Source organism: Telmatherina bonti, assembly GCF_933228915.1.
Source record: "Telmatherina bonti genome assembly, chromosome: 1".
NCBI lineage: Eukaryota > Metazoa > Chordata > Actinopteri > Atheriniformes > Telmatherinidae > Telmatherina > Telmatherina bonti.
This window is the reverse complement of record NC_136619.1, coordinates 21932612-21954811: the sequence shown is the minus strand read 5'-3', so window position 1 is coordinate 21954811 and position 22200 is coordinate 21932612. Positions and strand designations below refer to the sequence as shown.

At 42.4% G+C, this 22200-nt stretch overlaps 2 protein-coding genes across 2 annotated transcripts in view; one reads left to right on the top strand and one right to left on the bottom strand.

Annotated features, from left to right (window-relative positions):
* Window positions 1-496: 496 nt before the first annotated feature.
* pax6b (paired box 6b) lies at window positions 497-6601 on the top strand (the record flags this gene model as incomplete). The annotated part of the gene is given in 8 exon segments (XM_079261718.1): window positions 497-611; window positions 3635-3793; window positions 4010-4092; window positions 4261-4410; window positions 4412-4415; window positions 5295-5407; window positions 5684-5825; window positions 6516-6601. Coding segments are annotated over 8 exon segments (852 nt in total).
* Window positions 6602-12565: 5964 nt separating this feature from the next.
* The window catches only part of elp4 (elongator acetyltransferase complex subunit 4), a gene marked incomplete at its 5' end in the record, with an annotated part of 71125 nt that continues 61490 nt past the window's right edge, over window positions 12566-22200 (bottom strand). Inside the window, one exon of the mRNA XM_079239772.1 lies at window positions 12566-12893. Coding sequence (XP_079095898.1) covers window positions 12765-12893 — 129 coding nt within the window. The 3' untranslated portion in view covers window positions 12566-12764. The remainder of the gene's footprint in view (window positions 12894-22200) is intronic.

The window sequence follows — 22200 nt, the reverse complement described above, 5'->3', positions numbered from 1 at the left end:
TGTCCGTCAATCTTCGCGTGGGAGATCCGTGATAGGCTTCTGTCAGAGGGGATCTGCACCAACGACAACATACCCAGCGTAAGTGTATTTACTGGAAGTTGTGTGCATGATTTAATTTGCCACATGAAATGACTTTTTTCTCATGCAGTGGAGGAAAAGGAGATGGGCATCCAACCATTCAGTCTTATTAAATACACTGAGTTGCAAAGTGAAGTAGGGAGGGGGATTGCATGGGGGTGGGGAGAGGGCAGGCATAATGCGTATGTGATCATCCATACAGTCGATTAGGACAACGTGCCAGTTTTGTGCTTGCGGAAATTTTTTTTTTTTTCCCTGGTTTATTGAGATTATCTGCCCTCCGGTCGCATACACGTCTTTTTCTCTGCATGCAGATACACATTCTAATCCTAATCCTGATTTTTATCATATGTAATTTGTCATTCAGGTGTCATCAATAAACAGAGTCCTCCGCAACCTGGCTAGTGAAAAGCAACAGATGGGCGCAGATGGCATGTATGACAAGCTGAGAATGCTCAACGGTCAGACAGGAACTTGGGGGACCCGGCCCGGCTGGTACCCCGGAACATCAGTGCCAGGGCAGCCCAACCAAGGTGAGCCTCATTATCACACAATGGCGATGAAGACACCTTGACGCATGTGGTTCTTGGGGTTGTATCAGAGGAGGATTTCTCCCGGTGTTCTAGCTCTGATTTGGGAGTCCAGGCTCTAGATACAGTTACAAAACTATTTGGCTTGTTTAAGGATAGATGGACAAACTCCACAGAACTGCAATGACAAATGACAAAATTCTGCCAGTGTTTCCTCCAAAGGGCTCTTTCTGCAGGCAGGTATTGTAATGGCGTGTTTTTGATGCCCCTAACAAGACCCCCAATTAAGCCTCGTCCAATAGAGGAAGCCATAGGCCATGTATGCAGTTTGAATACCTCCACTGTCCCAGACATGGATGTGCGTGACAGCGGCTTGTCCTTTCAGCAAAGGTGTCCATCCAACGGCCTGCATTTTCCTCCCTCCCGATGAGGAGGCAGAGCTGGGGAGCAGTGTGCAGGGATATTAGTACAAAGGAATGTTTTACTTCACACGCAATAATTGGTTATGGGAACGGCCCGCACTACGTGTAATTGCTCATTAGAAGGGGCTTTGTGTCTCATTATGGCAACATGCAGGAGTGTGGAGATGGTACGGCTGCAGTGGAAGGTGTTCTACTTCATAGGGTTTCCGATCTTATCGACACCCCCACCCCCACCCTCACTTTCCGATAAAAAAAAAAAAGAAAGAAAGAAACATCACTTTCATTCCTAAATACACACACTGCAATTATTATTATTATTATTATTATTATTATTATTATTATTATTATTATTATTATTATTATTAATAATAATTAATAATAATAATAATAATAATAATGATAATAATAATAATAATAATAATGTTGCATAATTGTGAAAAACGCCATTATATTTTAGCATTTATATAATAGCTTATCATCATAATGATAAGTAATGAGTTCTTGAAGTACTTATTTGTGTTTTGAAGTATTTGGCTAACACTATTGTTTCAAAGGAGTGAAAATATGTTTTTCATCAGACAGTCGAGTAAGCACGTATAAAAGCTACATGAAGTGCGACAGGGGCCCAGAAGAAGACAAGTCTATCCAAAGAGAGAGAGAGGAAGAAAAAAAAACTTCGCACCGATCTGGTCTTTCATCTGTTTCTCATTCTCATTCGCTGGCTATATGGCTGCAAATCCCATCTATAGGATTTAGTCTCTCACTTTCTCTTTTAGTTTTAAGCGGTTTCTCAAGAGTGTTTTGATCCAGTCTCAGCAGCTGAAAGGTGCCGCAATTGGTTCGGTATCTCCTTTTTTTCCTGCTTTTCCGCCTCACTGGCTGAGACATCGTGATACTAAAGAATGAGTTTATTTCCCAGCGCTTTTATAAAGAAAACAAATCCCATCCTAGCGTCAGTGGGTCTGGCAGACGGATAATAGCTGCACAATCACTCCTTTTTATGGATTATCCGGAGTGAAGAAACAAATAGCGTGGATACAAATAGCGTGGCCTACAGATGAATACTCTGTGTATTACGCAGAGAGGGAAATTGTCAAAAAAAAAAAAGAAGGAAAAAAAAAAGTGTCGCATCAGGTCTCTTCTACTGACTAAAATATAGTTACACTATCCCTCCTTTTGGACCAACATGAATTTGTTCAAATGTCGTCAGTATATTATTATCATCATTATTATTATTAATAACAAATATTTAACAACTTTTAAAAACAAATTGATTTGGTGGCTTTAAATGCTTCTTTTGTTGTCGTACAGTGTATGTTTAAAAAGACCTCAATTCTTAAGCAAAACAAACAAACAAGCAAAAAAACAAAAAGCAAAATTAAAAAACAAACAAAAAAACCCAAGAAAAAACATCTAAAAACAAACGACAACAAACAAAAGCAAAACCAAACACAAAACAAATCAAAACACTAAACTGCAACAACATTACTTTAACTCATTGCGCCAGACAGACATCAGTGAGATATTACATAAATCTCTCTTCATCAACGCACCCGCTGCTTAATTTCGCATTAACTTCTCGGTGTGATAATGATGTCCAACAACAAGACAGACATTAGTCGATAAGCCTCGCCCTGCAACTGAAGGGGCCTTTGGGCCCACCGCGGACAAGCAGGAGCAGTGAATAGATTGGCCTTATTTTGGTTGTTCAGGGGGTTGCATGCTCTCTCCTCACTCATTTGTTTCCAATTGAAGACAGAAATCCTGACTGGCGTGTAGCTGGCCGGGGGACGTGATTAATGATGGTAGTGGATAAGGGTTAACACACTGGACTCAAAGCTCTGTTGACTGGGATCCTCGTGCGCACAATGCCAAAGCACTATAGCTTGTGCGTCTCCACAGAGAGAGGATCCTTTTGTCATCTCCTCCAATAGCTCCCCTCCCATATATTACACCCACCGAGGGCTCACTGCTCGTCCCTGGCTGTGTCCATAGTTTAATGGTTTCCCTTACTCCTGAAGGCATTGTATCATTCTGAAAAGCGTCTTCTCCTATTCAAAAGTTGGTGGTCACCTCAATGGCTCTACCAACGCCCATATGGGAACGACCATTGAGGCACTGCTCTGTCCTAAAATAAAAAAAGGGGGGGTGTGGGGTGGGGGGGGGGTGGGGGGGGTACAGAGTTTGGGGTTTTAATACATTTCATAGGCTCTGAAAGGAGGCTCGCCACATCTTGTCACATTTCTCTTAACCTTTTGAGAACACACTCTATTGTGTGCATGCGATAAGTGCGCGCAACCTTTCCCTCGCCAGCCTGTTTTTCCCACAATATTTTATAAACAGTTTAACTGTTAAGCCTTTTTGACACCACTCCTTTTCAAGCAGGCACCCGCCTGTCATCTGGCAACATTAGAGAGAAATTGCAATAATTCCTCCAATTTTGAATTAAATTAACCATGATGGGGCCTTAATTAATTATGTAGCGCTGCGGTCTGTACAATTAGCTGTAGGCTGATGCAACACGAGGCCCGATAATTAATTATTCAATTAGCTTAAGTGAATGTATATTTCCATTAAGCGTTTTTTTTCCCTCTCTACTCTTAGATGGCTGCCAACAACAGGACGGCGCGGGAGAAAACACAAACTCCATCAGCTCGAACGGCGAGGATTCAGAGGAGACACAGATGCGTCTGCAGCTCAAGAGGAAACTACAGAGAAATCGCACGTCCTTCACACAGGAGCAAATTGAAGCACTGGAAAAAGGTCAGACAATCTGTGGTTTATTTTTAGGCTATCTTAACATTCCATAAATCATGACAAGTGAATTTAAAGGCAAGAAAAAATTGTGGAAACTACTCAGACCTGAAAAATATTTAGACAGCCATTTCAAATACACGTTTAATCAACCAATAACTGATAACTTCTATCAAAAATACCCTCTTTCCCCCTAACACTTTGATCTGAACTTTTTCCCTTTAGAGTTTGAAAGAACTCATTATCCAGATGTTTTTGCACGAGAAAGGCTAGCAGCAAAAATTGACCTACCAGAAGCAAGAATACAAGTGAGTAGTCCATAAACAACTGTTCATTTGTGGATATTTACAAATTTAGCATTTCTTTAAAAAAAAAAAAAAAGACCTCTATTAAAACCACGAGGTTTATTATTATTATGATTATTATTAATAATACGTTTTTTTTGTTTTTTTTAAAAATTATTATTGTTGTTATAGGTATGGTTCTCAAATAGAAGAGCAAAGTGGAGGCGAGAGGAGAAGCTGCGGAACCAGCGCAGGCAGGCCAACAACTCCTCCAGTCACATCCCCATTAGCAGCAGCTTCAGCACCAGCGTATACCAGGCCATCCCACAACCCACCACACCGGGTTGGTACAACACACTCTTACACCAGTGTTTTTCAACCACTGTGCTGTGGCATACTAGTGTGCCATGAGAGATTATCAGGTATGCCCTGAGAAATTAGCCAACTTCCCCTAATTGGTCTAAAAAGTAGCTCTGTGTTCATTCAAACACACCCCAGTGAAAGATAATAAAATTCCTTCTTTTTGTGTCTTTATAGAATTAATGTGGACTTCTTAAAAAAACAAAACAAAACAAAACATTTTGGTTTGTGGTGCGCCTTGTGTTTTTTTTTTAGTGAAAAATGTGTGCCTTGCCTCAAAAAATATCTTACACAACACCCTCAACTCTCTCGCTATATATAATATACAATACATATTTGTCAACTTTTGCACCACATAACAGCAGCACAGCCAGATGAATTTGTTGCCCCTGTCATACAGGCTAGCTAAACTGTTACTGTAATAACATCTACACATTAAACTGTCAGGGGATCAAAATTAGACGGGATCCCAGTGAAATAATACCAAACACTATTATGTCTGCGGATTTACTTAAGAGTGGGATGAGGCCTCAGTAGCTGTGCGCTCTAGTTCACATGAAGAAGCGCCACTGCTTTTCTTTTAATGGTTGACTGAGTAAAACTTCTCAGCTGACTATCTGCGTAATTACCGAATCAGGCACGAGGGCACACTGGCAGAGCTGAAACTCATGCTCACAAGTCAATCACCTGAGACACACACGGTACAGTATCTGTCCGGGCCTATCAACTTGTCAAATAAGGCGTCACCTCATGCACGCACTGCTGAACGCTAATAAGATGAGCCTCACACCAGAGGACTGTGTGTGTGTTTGTGTTAAGATTTCAGCTGTTTCAACCTAATTTTTTTTTTTTTGTTTCACTCACAGTTTCTTTCACCTCGGGGTCAATGCTGGGTAGACCTGACTCTGCGCTCACGAACACTTACAGTGCGTTGCCTCCCATGCCCAGTTTCACCATGGCGAACAATCTACCTATGCAAGTAAGTAAAAGGCCACATAGAAATTTAAGGAACCTTTCTTCATGATTGCATTTATTAAAAAGAGTTAAATCAAGCACACGAAAAGTAATTTCAGCTGTTGCTTGGCCAGATCAACAAAGAAAGAGTAAAGGGAGAGTGTAAAAATTGTATCCAGGAAAAGAAAAAAAAAAAAAAAAAAAAAAAAGACAAAACTTATTTAAAATGAAGGCATTATTGGGTACTGAGCTGAAAACGATGGATGGCTAAGCTAATGTAACATTCTCTCTTCATCTGTAGCCCAGCCAGACCTCCTCTTATTCCTGCATGCTGCCTACCAGTCCGCCTGTGAATGGGCGGAGCTACGAAACATACACGCCCCCTCATATGCAGGCACATATGAACAGCCAATCAATGACCACTTCTGGTACCACCTCAACAGGTAGGCAGAAAGTTTATTGTTTACCAACATCCATGGGAGTTAATGCTATCTAGAAATGCACTTTTTCAAACATCTGCCACCTCTCCTGTAATTAGGCGGTACTTTAGCCATCTTTAATTCATGATGTGTCAAAGCGGCTTTGCCTTTCCATCCAGTCTATTCCAGAGACTTCATGGTTTAAATGTCTGAGGGTCAATATTTCTACATCTCATATCATTTTCTCTCTGCAGGAGCATGAATGCAGTTCATTTCATTGCCACTCTAGGCCATCATGTCAATCCCACATCTCCAGCACATAGTTTAGTTCCACCCCATTAGGATGCTGTTTCTGAAAGCCATATATACCGGTTATGGTCATGAAGAGTTAATCATGCATAACCACATTTCTTCTGTGCTAAATTGCTAATTAATTTGATTCATTTGCTGTTGTACTCTCTCTGTTTAAATGCCATTGCCACAGCGTTGATTTATCAGGCTTGCAAGCATTTTACTGAGCAGCCTTGTGCAGAGCATTGTGACTCATTGCAGTCTCATGCTTGTTCACCTATTTTGCAAGCTTTCAAAGTACAATGCTCTTTTCTGGTGTTAGCTGTCACTCCGATTGTACATCTGTTTATCTTATTTAGGCTTCTTTTAGTTTGATTTTTGTTTAACGTTTTAGTGACCCATTTCTCTCTTGTGTCTCTGCAGGACTCATCTCTCCTGGAGTGTCTGTCCCTGTCCAAGTCCCAGGGAGCGAGCCTGACATGTCTCAGTACTGGTCAAGACTACAGTAGAGAAAAGAGCTACTTCACCCTGTAAGAACCCACTCCACCATCGCCCTCTGTCAGTGCTCCTCACACATACACGGCACAGGAAAGTAAAGACTTTGGGAGAGGTTGAGGAGAGGCAACAGAGAGGAGAGGAGGGAAGGAAGAATGGAAGAGAAAGACTCTTGGAGAACCTTGGGACGTCTGGGCTTTGTTTTTCCAATGGGACAGTGTGCTATTATGTAGCTCCAGGCACATTTAAATGAGGACTTGGAAGAGAGAACAACTATTGAAAGACAGAAAAAAATGGACCTCTGTAAAGTGCCCCGTGTTAAATTTTTATGGAACAAAAACTTATGTCTTTTTCTATTTCCAACTTCAGTCATTGTTTCCTTTTTTTTCTCTGGTGTGTTTGTAAATGGCCATTTGTATGTTAATATGAAACAAAAAAACAAAAAAAGAAAAAAACAAAACAAAAACAAAGATCAAGTACTGATAGATGGACTGCTAGAAAACCATGTTGGTCTTGCGTTTGTTTGCGAGAAGAGAACCCGAGAGATTCTGCCATGACTATCTCTTAATCTGCTTATATCGAGACTTTCTACCAGCCTTTGCATGGTCTCTGGACGCTGTTGCATATCATTATGATGAAAAGCTGGAGGGAAGACTTTTAACTGTGTCCAAAAAAAGAAAGAAAAAAAAAGAAAGAAAACTATTTATTGGTCTCATTTCTTATGAATGGATATTTAACAGAGGAAACACAAACTCGATCCACCCACTGAGGCTGCGGTAGCGGCTCCTCTGGTACTGGCCTGCATTTGTTGGTTTATTTGACTTGGATCACTGTCAGCAGCCATAAGTGTGCAAAGACGATGCAACGTGCAACACGCCTTGGACCTCTTGCTTCGGTGGTTGGATTGACTAGATTACAATGAAGAACATTACATGTGCAAAACAGGTGTAAAAGAATACCTGTAGTCTGTAAATGGTAGACTGCGTCTTCGATATAATCCAGTTTGTTTATGTCAAAATGTAAAGTACTTGTCTTCCCTAGAAATCTTCCAGAAAGATTTCTCCAATAAAAGTTGATTTCATTTATATCCCCAAGAATATTCTATAAATGTTCCATGCATCATAAAATACATTTCTTTAGGGTCAGGTACAATTCGTCTCTTAGCTATAGTTGTAATATAGTGTCCTATGGTCAAAAAAGAAAAAAAAAGTGCAACTAGAAATATTTAATTCCTATAATTATGATTAAACATTGCTTGACAGAGTTTTAAACTTAAGTGTTTGGCAGTTGTTTACAAGTACATATCAGATTTAATCATTGTTGATTGTAAAACAGACCAAAGCCTTTGTATTTCATCTAGTACACAATGTTTTGCTTTTTTTTTTTAAGATTTAAATCTTGTGTTGCAAAATTTTGTAAACACATTTTGTTCAATTACATTGGCTTCGAGTTCGGAAGACTTGCAGTCGAACCCTGCAGTCCTTATTTATAATTGAAGACCATGGGAGGGTTTTTCTAGCATCATCTGTCATGCTCTTTTGAGTTTTGCATTTTTATTTCAGTGTGTATGTAGAACATGGACACATACTGGGTTATGTCTGAGCATTGCTTCTGAGATAAAAACGTCTACACGCTGTCTCTTAAATATTTCAATTTAATTTTATTTAAAATGGAGCTTTCTAAATGTATTTTGTGAAAACTATAAAACATTTTGTACAGTAAAATTGTGTCTTAAAGAAAGCTTTTTTTTTTTTTTTTGCCTGGTCAATACTGTGTCAGTTTTTACAGAGCAGATAAAGACCAGATTCTGACAGAATGCAACATAGCTCTAATGTAACTATAACAGCTTTTAATACACATAACACTTCAAATTCTCTCCAAACAAAGGTGTCCAAAATAACAAACCTCTCTTGATGTATAGGGCTGAACCAAGTCGACACAGACCACACAACACCACCACACAATGAGAAAGGTCAAGCAATTCACCATCCCTGGCACTTGTTTTAGTAGCGTTACGATGGTAAGAAAAATACAGAAGCAACAAGGGGGAGGAGGAGGGAGCAGAGAAGAGGGAAAAAAAAGCCATGGAATAAAGCAGTCAATGCCTAGAGCGAGGCAGAGGAGCGATTGTGTGGCAGAGTGAGTTATTTTGCTTCACTTGCTGCCTCAGCAGGGGGGTTATATGTGTGTGTGTGTGTGTGTGTGTGTGTGCGCGCATTTAAAGGGGTGTGTAGGTAGAGTGAGAGACCATCTCTAAAAGGAAAAGGTATTCAGGAGAGACTGAGGTCAGGTAACATTCACACAGCATGAAAAGGTACCAACGGTCTTGCTAAATTTATGAATTTGCACCTCACTCAATATTTAATAGTCCAGTCAGAAGTTAGAGGATTGGAAATTAATCAGATTTTTTTCCCCCATAGCTAGTACCATCACTCTGATTTAATCAGGTTTACTGCAGAAATGGAGGAACATCGTTCCGAGTGTGGAAGGAAGACAGAAAAGACAACTGCAAAGAGACAGAAGAAGAACATTAATATTACAGAGGGAATAAAAGAGATATTCAAAATGCAGGAAAGACTGCAATTAGTATGAGTCTAAATAATACACAGCCTTGAAGTGAAATGGTTGAAATGGAATCCTTGCTTGCAAGAAAGAAAGTTTTTGTGAAAAAGTTTTGGAGAACTTTGCTTCTTCATCAGAGTTCCCACAGCAGGGACCAGAAGCTCACATACTCCTCTTCAATGTCAGCACTTACATCCTCTGTTCGTGTGTATGCATGTATGGTTTCAACAAACAAAATAACATTTTCTCATCATTTTAAAATCAAACAATGTCTTATTGCTTAACTGTACATTAGACCAAAGACTCCCCCCCTGCATTTGGTATTTTATGAGGCTTTTTCATGATTTGTGTGAAGTACCTAAAGGAAAACAGCAAGAATTAATAGAAAGAATAGCAGCTGCCAAAGACGCAGTCTTCATCTAAATTTTGCTGTCAGTTTTATGCTTTTCATTTTCCTATAAGATATTTAAAAATGGAGACTTCTAAATATGCCAATGGCATGATGCTCATCTTATGCACCATTACAGATCATTTCTGTTAAATATAGCAAAAAGCAGACTTCTAAAGAAAAGAAGCCTATTTTAATGCCATGTCATATCTACATGCATTCTGTAGTTTTGTGCCACACTCCCTTCTGTGCACCTTGAGAAAATTACACTTTTCCTTATACTTTTAACCTAACTCAAATCATTTGTGTGTTATTTTAACAACATCAACTAACATGCATAAAGCTTAAAATGAAAAAAGTCTGAAGTGATATGTTAGAAAAAATCATAAAGAACTTACTGGGTGTTCATCAATTAGAAAAACCTGGTTGATCGAAGCAAAAAACACAGCATTACTTTCATTTTCTTTTAATACAAAAGCTAATGCTACCATGAAAAGAAGTAAAGGGTTATTTAAAGAAGAACATATGGAAATGTATCTTCTTGGATTTGGATTTTTATAGGCTTGACCCACTGAGGTCAAAAGGACATAAACAAATACTCTGAATCACAATAGTTTTAAATTAAAGAGTCAATAAACTTGGAGGTTTTGGAAAAAAACTTGATTAAATTTATCACCATTCACCAAGTATTTGATCAGATAGAAAACATTAAATAAAGGATAATAATAGATTAAAAGTTGGTCGGCCTCAGTGTTCAACCCGTTAATCCATGGGTGGTAAACTCCGTTCCTCTAGGGCCGCAGTCCTGAGAGCGTTCAGAGTTTCCCTGTTGCAAGACATCCTGATACCTACCTGACTGAAGTGGCAGACTGGTGCAGAGCTTGACATCAAACTCTGCACCAGTCTGCTAGTTATGCATTGATTTGAGTCAGGTGTGTTGCAGCAGGGAAAATCCGAACACCTGCAGGACTGCGAAAACTGCAAAACACTCAAACTTCATTAAGCTTTCAAATGGAAGATCAAACCAAAGTCACATCCAGTACATACGTGTTATATATTTTCAAACAATGTAGCATCTCCGTGGCGCATTATTAAAAACAGTGGGACAAAAATGGGAGGTGATTCTCTCCGTATTCTGAGTGTGGTGTTCATTACATTTGCTCTCTTGTAACTGTCTTAGTATCTCAAAAATGACTTCCGCAGAGTCAATCAGTTTTTGTTTGTACAGCGACCTCTTTGTCCGATAAAATGTACCTTCTCCGACTATCAATGTGGCTTTCACATGTTTTGCTGAAGTTTGTGGATCTAAAACGGAATAACAGCTTATAACTACAATAACTAATGCACTTTAAATTAGTGTTAAAACCATGTAAAATTTTGTTTTTGCCTTTAAGCTGCCCTTGTGCTTTAAATGATTTGGAAACTGTATACTTACACAGCATGATTATGGACAGATGTATGACTGTAATGCAAAGTGCCCAACCGACATCTCCGTGGAGGAGTCTGACAAAACTGCCACAAATTAGGAGGGGAAAAAAATGCTGAAATGCCATTTATTTAACTTCAGTTAAACAAGCACACTTCAACACTACTTTGACTCCAATTTCACGAGGCAAGGCGTTCTTCTTAGCACAGATTTAACTTACAATATCAACATGTGCTGATCATTAAAAAAAACTTAAAAGTGACGGAGGCACTTTCCAGAGTTAATAAGTTGTTTAAAAAGATATACCAATAGTACATCAACATGAATGGATGGCAAATTATATTTATTCTGTTTTCATCCACTTTTAAAGTATACCCTGAATATGCCAGAACTTCCAACAACAATAACTCAGAGAACTATTTTCATCCTGACAACACAAACTTCTGTTTACCTGTACAAGTGACCTGTGCATGTCATTTCTCTCTTATGAACCTGATATAAGAGTGCTCCATTCATGTACGAAACTGTCATGTAATGCAACTATCTCCCAGCACATGTTGCAGATGGTTACCAATACTGCCAGTTTCTAGAGGCAAAAATATTCCAAGTGGCATTGGTGGCGGACTGGGGAAAACAAAAATGAAACATTTAATTTTTCATGTTGTTTCTTTTTCTGGTTTTCTCCATCTCACCATTTGACCTAATTTGTTCTTTTGGACTTGTCATGGCAAAGCAGCTCATCCAGCAAACATGCCTGATGAGGTGTGAAGTCTGCATTCAAATCCAGCTCTCCTACCCTCTGCCCACATTCTTGCTCTGCTCTGCTTACTGGAGGTGGATGTCACTTACCAGCACAGTCTCAGGGGTTAGATAGATGTTGTCCTATTTGAACCTGAAACCAGTTAGGGACCAAAGAGATCAGCCATTCATAAGACTCTCATGTTCTTAGGGAAAATCACTTTTCTCCTCAGAGTTAACATTATGCCGAGTTCTGTTCCGGATAGTAATTGTGTTTAATTTCACAAGAGGACATTTAATTGTCCAGGAAAATAATCTGCATCTTCAGAATTATGTAAATGGTAGAGCAGCACAGGAGCAGCCTCATGTTTTGGAGAGCAGGCCCAGAGCTTACTTGAATTATTTAATGTTTGCCAAGATGGAGAGTCTGTGAAGACTGGAAAATATTTCATGATTACACTTTACTTGTAAACAAAATCCCCAGAGGCAAAGAAAAACACAAAGAACAAACTAAATGTACCAAACCCTAAATAATTCTCTGTGCTGGATTTTAAACTGGGTTAAGCACCAGCCAGCCTGCCACTCATATACTTTCATACTACATTTTGAAGCACCTCATAGATCACACTTTTTGCAGATCCCAGAGAGAGGGGAAAAAAACCAAAACACACACACACACACATTATATATATATATATATATATATATATATATATATATATATATATATATATATATATATGTATATATATATATATATTTTTTTTTTTATTTATTTACTTTTTTATTCTTTTTACATCCACAAATATATGTTTTTTTTACATATATAAATACATACATAATGAAATGTGAACTGTAGGAGTAAAAGTGTATGTTATTAACAGAGGTGATGTGGGTGTTTAGATCTTAACCCCTGGCTGGGTCACTTGGCAGGTGGCAATGGCTGGCCAGGTTATTGCTGTTGACATTGTATGGGCGGGGAAACAACCTGGTTGCTGCAGCAAAGAGGACAACGGCTGCAGCATTCCAGGTGGTGGTTGCTCATGGCGACTGTGCGAAAGTTCTAGAAGTCCAGGTGTTTGGTGCCGGAAGTGCCAGAGCCACAGGCTGAAGCCACCATGGCTGCTCCTGCCAGTTCTCCCCTGCTCACACGACTCACAGTGTCGGACAAGTCTGGAGGCAAATGCAGCCGCTACAGAAATCAGAGGGTTGGTGGGGGTGGGGTTGGGGGCAAGCAGATGTAGAATCAGAGTGTTAGAGCACAGAAAGCACTACAGTGGATCAGTATACACTAGATAACACACCTTGGTGATGCTTATTTACTGAGAGACATGTTTGGTTGAAATTGCATTTGATGCTTCAGCACTCCCCTTAACACTGGCAACATGGAGTAAACCTGCTAGCCAGCTGCTAAATGCTTTGGAAAGCTTTAGGTCTGTTACACCTCACTGGGACACATATGTACACTTTATGTGTACATATGTGTGAGATAGTGTTCTGGAGAGGAAACTTTGAAAGGAAACTATGTTCAGTCACAAATGGGCATGAAAAATCCAGATGAATATGTTTGTACTGGCACTGAATGCTTTAGCCTAAAAGAGATTATTATGTTCCACTAATACCATGAGTCATTACAATCAAGTCTTTTAGCCATTTTCTAGTGAAGCTTATCTGTAAATCAGCCCTGCACGGACTCAAAACACAAACGCTAAGAGGTAATTAGAGCCACTCATGTAAACCCCCCCACACCAAAATGCTGACTATCACAAAGCTTTGGAGGGTCTACACTGCTCTGCTCTCAGCAGAATTAACATGAAAGACCACCAATAGATCTGCATGAACAACATCTTGAAGTGCCCTCAAGAGCTTGAGAGGAGGGGTAGTATATCCTAAATCAAGTGTGCCCCCAACAATGGTGTTGAGTAGCATGTTGCTTGAGTGTCTATCAAGGAAGTTAATTCAGAATGCTGCCATTCTAGGGACAAGAGAGGTTAAACCCTGTAATTTGCCCCTGAAAGAATTTGCCATGACATCTGAAACCCGCTGGTCAAAGCCTGTGCTCCCACCCCATCCCAGCCCTCTAAACCTTCTCTGCCCAGTACATCCTCATCCCCTCCAGACATCCAGCTTTTGGAGAACACTTCCACTCCCACAGATACTTATCTTTTCCTAAATGACAAGGTATTTGGGTACAGGGTTTAAAAGTGTGATTATTAAGAGATAATTCAGGACTACATAATACTCTTCACCCCTCTAGGGTAGATTACTTCCATCCAATAGTCAATGCTATTTTTTCATGTTTCAGGGGCATCAACACATCATATTGCTTATGTTCATGTCTGATATGATGCCTTATATTCTCACAGCTAAGGCCGGCGGTTTAGAGGTGTGCCATGCTTGGGGAGCCTGTTTCCTGTTTAACTTATTGTCTTTGTGGTGTTTCAGAAGACTGCTTGTAAGGTAAGGAGACAGAGAAGAGAAGGAGAGAAAGAAGAGAAGGCAATGTCTTTGTGCTGCTCTGAAAATTATCTGCAGCAGGTGAGAGACTGAGGGGAAGACCTATAATTTAGTTGATGTACGATTTCTTTAGGTACAACCCAATTTCTGAAATCTGAGACACTTGACAGCATGAAAATAAAAACAGAATGGAGTGATGTGCAAATGTCCTAAATATTGAATAAACCAAAAATATGATTCAGAATAAAAGCAAGAGATCATTTTAAACATTAAAAGTAAGAAATTGTGGTGTTATATGAAAAAAATATTAGCCCATCCTGAATTTGATAGCATCTAAATTTCCCAACAAAGGTGGGGCAGGATTTAACTCTATGTAGCATGCATGAGGAGACCAGCACTGGACCTTTGGCAAAGAAATGCTGTTCCATCCTGGTCTTAAAAATGACAATCCACTTAAACAGTGTGTCTTATATTTACCGCTTCAGAATGCTCCATTGAAAGGTCTAGATTGCAGGCAGACAAGTGTAGCACCAGTAATCTTCAAATGAAACCATGCTGTAGTAATTAATGATGTTTGTGGTTTAACATGGTCTTGTTCACCTTCCAACATATGGTGCTAAATCTCATACCTTTCGGTATTATTTGCACCTTTTCTGGGTTTACACGCTGCTAGTTTCAAGGACAATACATTCCCATTTAAAAACCTTGCTTAATTGAATATGTGGATCTCTAAAGGAATCCCCCCTCTTCTGTATTGTTTGTAAACAAATACAGGCTTCCTACATACTGTGCAACCTTTGTTGAGGACTTTTCTTAACTGCTGCCAATAATCTGTTATGACTTTGACAGTGTAGTTATTGTTGTTGATTTCAACATTTACGTTAATCACCATGAACCAAAGAATTGTGTTGTGTTTTTAATAACTTTGGTCTAACTCAGCATGTGAAAGAAAAAATGCACAACAGAGGACATCATCTAGATCTAGCCACCTCTAAAGGTCTGAATATTTTAAAGGCAATTGTGAAGAAATGTTGATCTGATCATTCCTGTTTTCTTTAAGAGTGCTGTAATTGTCTACAAAAATGCCTAACCAGTTTGTCAAAAACACACTGAAGCCATTGTTTCCCATGCTAGTGAGAGCAAAAAAACAAGGTTGTCAAAAAGCTGAATACTGGCGGCAGAAAACAAAGTTACAGGTTTATTATGCGATCTATAAAGATAGACTGAGGATTTATAATCTGGAGCTGAGAAATGCAAGATGGTCATTCTTTTCTGATGACATTGCTGAAAAGAGCAACAGTGCTCATTATTGTTGACAGACTAACTAATTCTCTGGTGTCAGTAACCCCGGAACTTCTAGCCCACCAGGTCCCTAACAAGTTTGTTTCTTTCATTATTTACAAAATTTGGTAAATCTGTCTGCCAGTCTGTTTTTTTATTTCCAGGCAGGAGCAGGACATATGCCATTTCTGTGTGCACTTAGAGGAGACATGAATAGCATCACACACTTTTCTTAAATCAGTCCAAAAAACCCGGAAGAGATCATTTTCCAACAAAAAAAAAAAAAAACCACTTGCTGCCTTGATGCCCTGCTTGGTTTTTTTAAGACTGTTTCAGGATGAGTGGCTTCTGATATTTTAGAAATTGTAACCGTCTCTGCTTTCAGGGATCTTCTTACTAAGAAAGGTAAAAACATCAGTCATCAAGGCACTACCAAAAAAAAAAAAAATTAAATAAATAGACTCATCACTCAGGATCAGCTACAAATTGCAAATCAAATTCTCCCTTTCTTAGTAATATTCTAGAAAAATCTGTCTTTCAACAGTTACACAACTTTTGTCCCATACCAGTTTTCCCAACGCTCCATTTTGTGGCCACTGCTGTTCAATATGTTACCCACTGTATAGAAAAACAACCAAATTTGTTACCATAGTGATCACAGAAATCTACAGGAGACTATAATCTGACCCAAACTCTGATCAATTGCATTGTTCAGATTAAAGAATGGATGATCCAGAACTTACATAAATTAAATTAAAACAACCCCTCCCTGAGCCGTCACCTTATCGTGGTGGAGGGGTTTGTGCGTCCCGAAGATCCTAGCAGCTATGTTGTTGGGGGCTGTATGCCTCTGGTAGGGTCACCCATGGCAAACAGGTGTCTAGGGGAGGGACCAGACCAAGCACGGCTCATCGACCTCTATGATGACAACCAACCTGGGCATGAATGTTCCTTTGCCCGGACGCGGGTTACCGGGACCCCCTTCTGGAGCCAGGCCTGGAGGTGGGGTACGAGAGCGAGCGTCTGGTGGCCGGGCCTTCGCCCATGGGGCCCGGTCGGGCTCAGCCCGAAAGGGTTACATGGGCCCCACCTCCCGTGGGCTCACCATCTGCGGGAGGAGCAGTAGGGGTCGGGTGCAATGTGAGCTGGGCGGCGGCAAGGGGCGGGGACCCTGGCGGTCCGATCCCTGGCTGCAGAAGCTGGCTCTGGGGATGTGGAACCTCACCTCTCTGGTGGGGAAGGAGCCTGAGCTTGTGCGCGAGGTTGAGCGGTTCCGGCTAGATATAGTTGGACTCACCTCGACGCATGGCTTGGGCTCTGGAACCAGTACCCTCGAAAGGGGCTGGACTTTCTTCCACTCTGGAGTTGCTCATGGTGAGAGGCGCAGAGCAGGTGTGGGCATTCTCATCAGCCCCCAGCTTGGTGCCTGCACGTTGGGGTTTACCCCGGTGGATGAAAGGGTAGTTTCCCTCCGCCTCCGGGTGGGGGGACAGGTCCTGACTGTTGTCTGTGCTTATGTGCCAAACAGAAGTTCAGAGTACCCACCCTTTCTGGAGTCCTTGGAGGGAGTGCTGGAGGGTGCTCCTTCTGGGGACTCCATTGTTCTGCTGGGGGACTTCAATGCTCACGTGGGCAATGACAGTGAGACCCGGAGGGGAGTGATTGGGAGGCATGGTCCCCCCCTCTGAACCCAAATGGTGTTTTGTTATTGGACTTCTGTGTTCGTCATGGATTGTCCATAACGAACACCATGTTCCAACATAAGAGTGTCCATATGTACACCTGGCATCAGGATTCCCTGGGCCGCAGTTCGATGATCGATTTTGCAGTCGTATCGTCGGACTTGTGGCCACATGCCTTGGACACTCGGGTGAAGAGGGGGGCGGAGCTGTCAACTGATCACCACTTGGTGGTGAGTTGGCTCAGATGGTGGGGGAGGAAGCCGGTCAGATCTGGCAGGCCCAAATGTGTTGTGAGGGTCTGCTGGGAACGTCTGGCTGAGTCCCCTGTCGGAGCGAGCTTCAACTCCCACCTTCAGCAGAGCTTCGAACATGTCCCGAGCGAGGCGGGGGACATTGAGTTCGAATGGGCTGTGTTCCGTGCCTCTATTGCTGAGGCGGCCAGCCGGAGCTGTGGCTGTAAGGTCGTTGGTGCCTGTCGTGGCGGTAATCCCAGGACTTGTTGGTGGACACCAGCAGTGAGGGATGCTGTCAAGCTGAAGAAGGAGTCCTATCGGGCCTTCTTGGCCTGTGGGACTCTGGAGGCAGCTGATGGGTACCGACGGGCTAAGCGGCATGCGGCTTCGGCTGTTGCCGAGGCAAAAGCTCGGGCATGGAAGGAGTTCGGCGAGGCCATGGAGAAAGACTTCCGGACGGCTTCGAGGAGATTCTGGTCCACCATCTGGCGGCTCAGGAGGGGGAAGCAGTGCTCCATCAATACTGTGTACAGTGGAGGTGGGGAGCTGCTGACCTCAACTCGGGACGTAGTGGGTTGGTGGAAGGAATACTTCGAAGACCTCCTCAATCCTACCAACACGTCTTCCGATGAGGAAGCAGAGATGGTGGACTCAGGGGTGGACTCTCCTATCTCTGGGGCTGAAGTCGCTGAGGTGGTCAAAAAGCTCCTTGGCGGCAAGGCCCCGGGGGTGGATGAGATCCCCCCGGAGTTCCTTAAGTCTCTGGATGCTGTGGGGCTGTCCTGGCTGACACGCCTCTGCAGCATCGCGTGGACATCGGGGGCAGGACCGCTGGATTGGCAGACTGGGGTGGTGGTCCCCCTTTTTAAGAAGGGGGACCGGAGGGTGTGTTCCAATTACAGGGGAATCACACTCCTCAGCCTCCCTGGTAAGGCCTATTCAGGGGTCCTGGAGAGGAGGGACCGCCAGATAGTCGAATCCCGGATGGAGGAGGAGCAGTGTGGTTTCCGTCCTGGTCGCGGAACAGTGGACCAGCTCTATACCCTCTTTGGGGTCCTGGAGGGGGCATGGGAGTTTGCCCAACCAGTCTACATGTGCTTTGTGGACCTGGAGAAGGCATTCGACCGTGTCACCCGGGGGCTCCTGTGGGGGGTACTCCGGGAGTATGGGGTACCGGACCCCCTTGTACGAGCTGTCCGGTCCCTGTACGACAGGTGTCAGAGCTTGGTCCGCATTGCCGGTAGTAAGTCGGATTCGTTTCCGGTGAGGGTTGGACTCCGCCAAGGCTGCCCTTTATCACCGATTCTGTTCATAACTTATATGGACAGAATTTCTAGGTGCAGCCGAGGTGTTGAGGGGATCCGACTTGGTGGCCTCAGGAGTGGGTACCTGCTTTTTGCAGATGACGTGGTCCTGTTGGCTTCATCTGGTCATGGTATCCAGCTCTTGCTTGAGTGATTCGCGGCCGAGTGTGAAGCGGCTGGGATGAGAATCAGCACCTCCAAATCTGAGACCATGGTCCTCAGCCGGAATAGGGTGGATTGCCCTCTCCGGGTCGGGAGTGAGGTCCTGCCTCAAGTGGAGGAGTTTAAATATCTCGGGGTCTTGTTCACGAGTGAGGGAAGGATGGAGCGCGAGATCGACAGACGGATCGGTGCAGTGTCTGCAGTAATAAGGACTCTGTGCCGGTCTGTCGTGGTGAAGAAGGAGCTGAGCCAGAAGGCGAAGCTCTCGATTTACCAGTCGATCTACGTTCCTACCCTCACCTATGGCCATGAGCTGTGGGTCGTGACCGAAAGAATGAGATCTCGTATACAGGCGGCTGAAATGGGTTTCCTCCGCAGGGTGGCCGGGCTCTCCCTTAGAGATAGGGTGAGGAGCTCGGTCATCCGGGAGGGGCTCAGAGTAGAGCCGCTGCTCCTCCGCATCGAGAGGAACCAGTTGAGGTGGCTCGGGCATCTGGTCAGGATGCCTCCTGGACGCCTCCCTGGTGAGGTGTTCCAGGCACGTCCCTCTGGGTCTCAGCAAAGAGACCCCGGGGAAGACCCAGGACACGCTGGAGGGATCATATCTCTCGGCTGGCCTGGGAACGCCTCGGGATCCCCCCCGCAGATTTGGCAAATGTGACTGGGGAGAGGGAAGTCTGGGCTTCCCTGCTTAGGCTGCTGCCCCCGCGACCCGACCCCGGATAAGCGGCAGAAGATGAAGATGAAGATGAAAATTAAAACAAAAACTAAATAATAGATTTAGGCGTCAAAACAGAAAAATTAAAAGTCAGCACTCAGCTTCAACAGCAAAGTGTAAAATTCAATTCAGCTTTATTTGTACTGCACCACTTCACAACGTCATCCCAGGGCACTTTTTAGACACAAAATAAACAACAAAGCCAGAAAATCTTGCTGTAGTCATGGTCGTGGATTCAGATCTGACTTTTTGGAGTCACATGAAGACAGTTGTCATGTCACCCTTTTAGCACTTAAAGAACATATCGAGGATTAAATAACTGAAGTCTCAGCAGGATTTAGATAAACTTGCCTATGCATATATTTTAGGAGACTAGACTACTGTAACACTGTCCTTAAAGCTTTCCCTAAAAAGTCCATTCTACAGCTGAAATTAGTCCAGAACACTGTTTCACTGAGACCAAGAAGGTGGATCATATAACTCCAGTCCTCAGATCTTTTCCGTGGCTTCCTGTCTGTCAAAGAATTGACTTCAAAATCCTGCTCTTAGCTTATAAAGCCCTGAATGGCCAAAATCTTCTGGCTTGGTGTGAACCAACCAGATTCCTCGGGTCATCAAGGTAAAATCTACTATCTGTTCCCAGTCAAAACTATACATGAAGAGGCAGCATCCAGTTTTCATTCTCCTTACATGTGGGACAAACTCCCAGGAAACTGCAGGTCTGCTGAAACTCCAAGCTCTTTTAAATCACGGTTAAAAACCTTTCTATTTGCTGCCTTCTATCAAAACACATTAATTCCTCACTGACTTTTATGTAATGTAGTTTACATTATTCTGAACTTGCTCCACAATTTGTATATGCAGTTGTTTACTTACTGCTGAACCTTTGCTCATCTTGACCTCTGAGGGGCTTCTTTTACAGCAAAGCAAGTTACCAACCTGTTACTTATAAACACAATTAGTTGCAATATTTTCCTATAGTTGTTTCTCTTCAGTACTGCCTGTTGTCCCCATGTCCTCTACTGCTTTTTTTAAACAGTATAGTTTCCTCAAATTCAAAATGAAAAGATATTAAATGAAATAATAAAATGTCTCACTTTTACAGACGCATTACGTCACTTTATAAACTTAATACTATGCGTTCCGGACTTGTTTGATGACACAGTGACATCCATCATGTGCATTTTTGGAGCCGCATCGTGAGGCTGAGAAACCACATTATGCAACTTTTACATCCGGGAAGCTGCGTAACGTTGCAGCAAAGTTTTGCTTCACACTAGAAAAGACACTGGCTGTTTTGAACATGCAACTTCACTGATTCAGCAAAGAAATACAAGAAGATTAAGAGAGAGCAAGAGAAAAAACAAGAGTCATTGTAAGATTATCTTTTGCTGACTGGAGAAAGCTAACAGGTGAGGTAGGATGCAAGATGGAAGCCGAAATAGCTGTCGATAGGGTGCGTGTGACGGGGAAAATGGCAAAAGTTCAGCAGTGTGTTTTTAACATAGTGTTTTTTAAGTCTTCTGTTTAAAATGAAGAATAACAATGATTTTTGAGGTTTGCCTTTTTCTTCTTTGTTATGTTGCAACTTTACAAAAAAACCTCTTTTTGGGGCATGTAGAACGATTTCCCCAGTGAAGAGAAACTTAAGGTATGATGCACAGTAAATGTGATGAACTATTTCTGTGACTCTCTCTCCTTCACAAATATCCATACAAAACTTATACATTGGCCCTTGAGGAGGCCTCCAGAAGCTCTGCTCTGCTTCCATCCTGCCAAACCTCACCTGTGTAACCTTTCGTGTCTTCAGCTCACTCAAGTGTGATTGAGAAAGAAAAACAATGCATTGATCAAGCCTGGACTCAGTCCTGCTTAGTGCACTGCAGCGGAAGCACGGTAGAGAGAGGGGTAGAAGAAAAATCAATCACATATACATCATCCTCGCTGGGTGAGTTAAAAAAAAAAAAAAAAAGAAGAAAAAAAAAAAGACATCACACCGTTATCTGGCTGTCACGCACCCACGGGCCTGGCTACACCATGTCTGTTTGGCTCTTGGCTCTGCAAACCCACTGAGCATGTGCAGAGCGAAGGTCAAAGCAATCCAGAAGTACAGCCCAGCTCCTCTAACCTTTGAGTTCAGGGGCAGAAGAGAACAATCAATGGTAACATCAAAGTTGGAGGGAGGAGCAGACAAAACCAATCGATTGGTTTGACACACAGAGGGAAAAGACAAGCTTGAAACAGTCAACAACCATGGCAGCCATCAATGACAGCATTAAAGCTGCTAATTATACTGGTTATCAAAGACTCCAAATTTCAGTTAATACTAATTACTTTGCTTTACTTTATTTTAGCCTTGAATATTTACATTAACACCAGATGACATGGCCAAGGAGACTTTAAGCAGGCTTTTCTGCACACTCCATGATGTAAACAAGGATATCCAAAAAACCCTCAGAGGCATGGTGGGGCGTAAAATGTAAAGTCTTTCTCTGCTGCCTGGCAACCTTCATGAGTGTGCAGAGAGAGGGGAAAACATAAGATGGAGGTGGCAGAATGATGGTGGGTGTTAGAAGGGAGTGGACGGGTGGTGCAGTGGTTGGGGAGTGGGGGTGGGGGGTAGTGAAAATGGATGTGTGCCACAGTATTGGTGTGATTGTAT